Consider the following 3266-nt stretch of genomic DNA (forward strand, 5'->3'; position numbering starts at 1 on the left):
TTGGTGTGACAGAACGGGGGAGGAGCCCTAGCTAACCACTGTTACACTACTGGTATCTGACCAATTTCAATAGGAAAAGTTAAACTTCAGATAGCAGCCAGTTACACCATTTGACCATTCACACTATGAGAATGGCAGGCAATGTGTGAGTGAAGGAGCAGATGGGAATAGCTTTACTGATTCCAGCAAATACATTTCAGTTTGAAGATTTTACATATGCAAATCAAGAAAAATGCAGTTTGAAAAAGATAAACTATGAAAAATATTTTATTGAAAACTGCCCAAGTTACAATGATGTTAAAAACTAGTATAGACAAGAATGATAACATGCTATCTTAAAAGAGTCTTGAAATCAAAATCAGAAATCTTAAAATGGCTTAAACATGAAGCTATGAAGCATATTAAGCAGGTAAAGAAGATATTTTCATTTCTATTATGTATAGTGTATATGAGACATTTAAAATACATAATTTAGCTTACAATACATGTGGGGGGAATGATATTTAACTATACAAAATCTTTATATAATTTTGAAAATACGAACTTCATATAATTTTAAACAATATATTCAAAATATATTTTTCATTCCATATGGCAACACCCTCCATGACCCATGCTTTTAGTCTTACAATCACCTCCATCTGCCATGACACAGTGATTTTTCCACAACAATTGTGCACCAAATGACTTTATAATAACCTTTTATATGTTTTGTGTGTGGAGCGAAAGACAAAATGTTACACAATATTTAAAGATGTTTATTAACATTCAAGCACAAATATTTCCCACTGTGTCCTCTCAGGGAACAACTGTTTTCAGTTTAAACGATTTCAAAATAAACTGCTTGATTTCTTTAGTCCTAAAACTATAGATTACTGGGTTTGCTAATGGAGGTAGGAGGCAGTACATGACACCCAAAGAGACACGGGCCACATCTGGCATATAAACCCCAACTATTGCAGCAATATATACAAATAATCTTGGTATGAAATAAATGGAAATCACAATAAGCTGTGTGCTACATGTGTAAAATGCCTTCTTTCTACCTTCTGGTGTTGCGATCTTAAGTACAGTGATGATTATTTTTAAATAAGAAAGCAAAATAATAAAAAATGGAACAATTAAGACTAAACATGCTATTATAGCTGACAAAAGCATATTGAAAGTTGTGTCAGTGCAGGCGAGTCTGGCGACTGAACGATGTTCACAGTACAAATGGTTTACCTTATTAGGACCACAGTAAGGAAGTATAGCAGCAAAGCTGACTGCAGGCAGTGGACTGATTGCTCCCAACATCCAGGCTACAATGCACAGGATTTGTCCATTTTTATTGGTAATTAAAGCAGGGTACCTTAAAGGGAAACATATTGAAACATAGCGGTCTAATGCCATCACAAGCATCATGAAAGAATCCACCGAGCCAGCAAAGTGTAAAAAATACATTTGGATGAAACACACATGGAATTGTATTGCATTCAAGTCAAGCAGATAGGACTGTATAAGTTTAGGGCTTATAACTGTGCTGTATATGATATCAGACAAAGCAAGGTTACAGATAATAATATACATTGGAGTTTGTAATTTTTCTTCCTTTTTGATCACATATAAAATGAAAAGGTTGCCAAGAAGAGTCAATAGATAGATGATAAGAAACGTGACTCCTATTAACTGTGGAGCTTGTCTTATGCCAGTAAAGCCAGCAAAAACAAATTCAGCAACATTTGTGTGATTTGAGTCAGACAAAATCTGCATTTTCCATCCCAATTCCATTGTATTCCAATAATCTAAAAGAGAAAGGAAATAATTAGGTCAATAAGTCTGATGCCTTTAAAAGTTGAAATGTCTGTTTACTAATAATACACATTTATATAAATAAACTAACATGAAGCAGCAGCCAGTTTATCCCGCGGCATTTTTATATTACGCTGCAATCACATAATAACTGAAGGGCATTACGGTTCATAATTACGACAACCTAGCTCTGTTTGTAAAAGCCTGGCTGTAAATGTATTTTTATTTTCATACTTGTGTGCCAGCACTGGTATACAATCACTTGTTAAGAAACTACAGAGTCCATGATGCACCTGACCAGACTCAACTTTCTGCCAAATGAATATTCAGAGGCTGGCATGTTGTCTGTAAATTGTCTTCCTTGTTTAACATTTTAAAATCATTTTTTCCTGTCTATTTGGAACAGGAGACGGTATAGAAAAAGGAAAGTGAAATTCAATTTAGAGTTGTTGTTTCAAAAGACAATGTATAAACAACCATGGCAGTATATACATAAACTACAAGTTGGTATTTCTGGTAAACTTAAATATGCATTTTTTACTGTAAAAATAATGTAATGTAAAACATGTGGCAGAAATAGAAGCTATCTAATGAATCTTTATTTTGTACCGAAAATTATCCCACGCATGACTTAGAGAGGGTTGTTTAAGACCCATGTATTATGAGCATTCAGGATTCCCATAGCAACTGATTGTTTTGCATTACATTGTGAGGCAATCTCAATAGACAAGCAGAACTGAATTGAAATCCTATACAGTTAAAAGTAACATGCCGACAACAGACAGTCATAGTTTAGGGATTAGATGTAGATTTATCCTCAGCTTGTAGAGATACAGCCACAGTGTCTCTCTCACCCCAGGTAAGACTGCATGTAAGGCACACACATCACCAAGTCTAAATATTTTAACTGCAGTAAAGGTATGTTGATGTTTTTGATTTTTTCTTCTAATACAGTATACATTCTATTGTGAAGAAGATTATGCTGCTTACGTTATTATTAATAAACTTTTAATACCATATTTTAATACCATTTTATTCTACAGAACTACACGATTCATGAGTATATAAATACACTTAAAGTACTTACCGTTTTTTCAGTTGAAAACTTGAATGGGAATGTTATCCTGAAACAGAATAATAATTTATAGAAATAACTGATTCCAAATAAATTATTTATATCATTAAGTAATATAAATGCCTGACTGAAATCATATAGTGAAAGGATTATTAAAATATATAATAAAGACATCATGCAGGTATCATAATACAATACAAGCACACTTCACCTTTTCTCTCTTTCTTTTTTCTTCAATGTTTATCATTAGAACCTGCCTTTACATTCATTACCATCCAGTACCAGGATCACGTTAATGCTAATTGGTATTTCTGTAATTCAGACTTGCAGCCCAGACTGTTTTATTGACTCTGAAAATCTCCACAGAATATGAAGGTCATAGTTGTTTACCTCTGATTTC

At 33.4% G+C, this 3266-nt stretch overlaps 1 protein-coding gene across 1 annotated transcript; it reads right to left on the reverse strand.

Moving 5' to 3' along the window:
* Window positions 1-320: 320 nt before the first annotated feature.
* Window positions 321-2908, reverse strand: LOC117405326 (olfactory receptor 6N1-like). The gene is made up of 2 exons (XM_034008289.3): window positions 2879-2908; window positions 321-1784 (listed from the first exon to the last, which is right to left on the reverse strand). Exon 2 carries the CDS (start codon window positions 1768-1770, stop codon window positions 799-801), a length of 972 nt encoding a protein of 323 aa, XP_033864180.3. The 5' UTR covers window positions 1771-1784; window positions 2879-2908; the 3' UTR covers window positions 321-798.
* Window positions 2909-3266: the final 358 nt, after the last annotated feature.

This window comes from Acipenser ruthenus, chromosome 8 (assembly GCF_902713425.1).
Source record: "Acipenser ruthenus chromosome 8, fAciRut3.2 maternal haplotype, whole genome shotgun sequence".
NCBI lineage: Eukaryota > Metazoa > Chordata > Actinopteri > Acipenseriformes > Acipenseridae > Acipenser > Acipenser ruthenus.

Bases quoted from the DNA above. Each gene is read 5' to 3' on its own strand.
- LOC117405326 (XM_034008289.3), bottom strand. From the start codon at position 1,770: ATGGAATTGGGATGGAAAATGCAGATTTTGTCTGACTCAAATCACACA.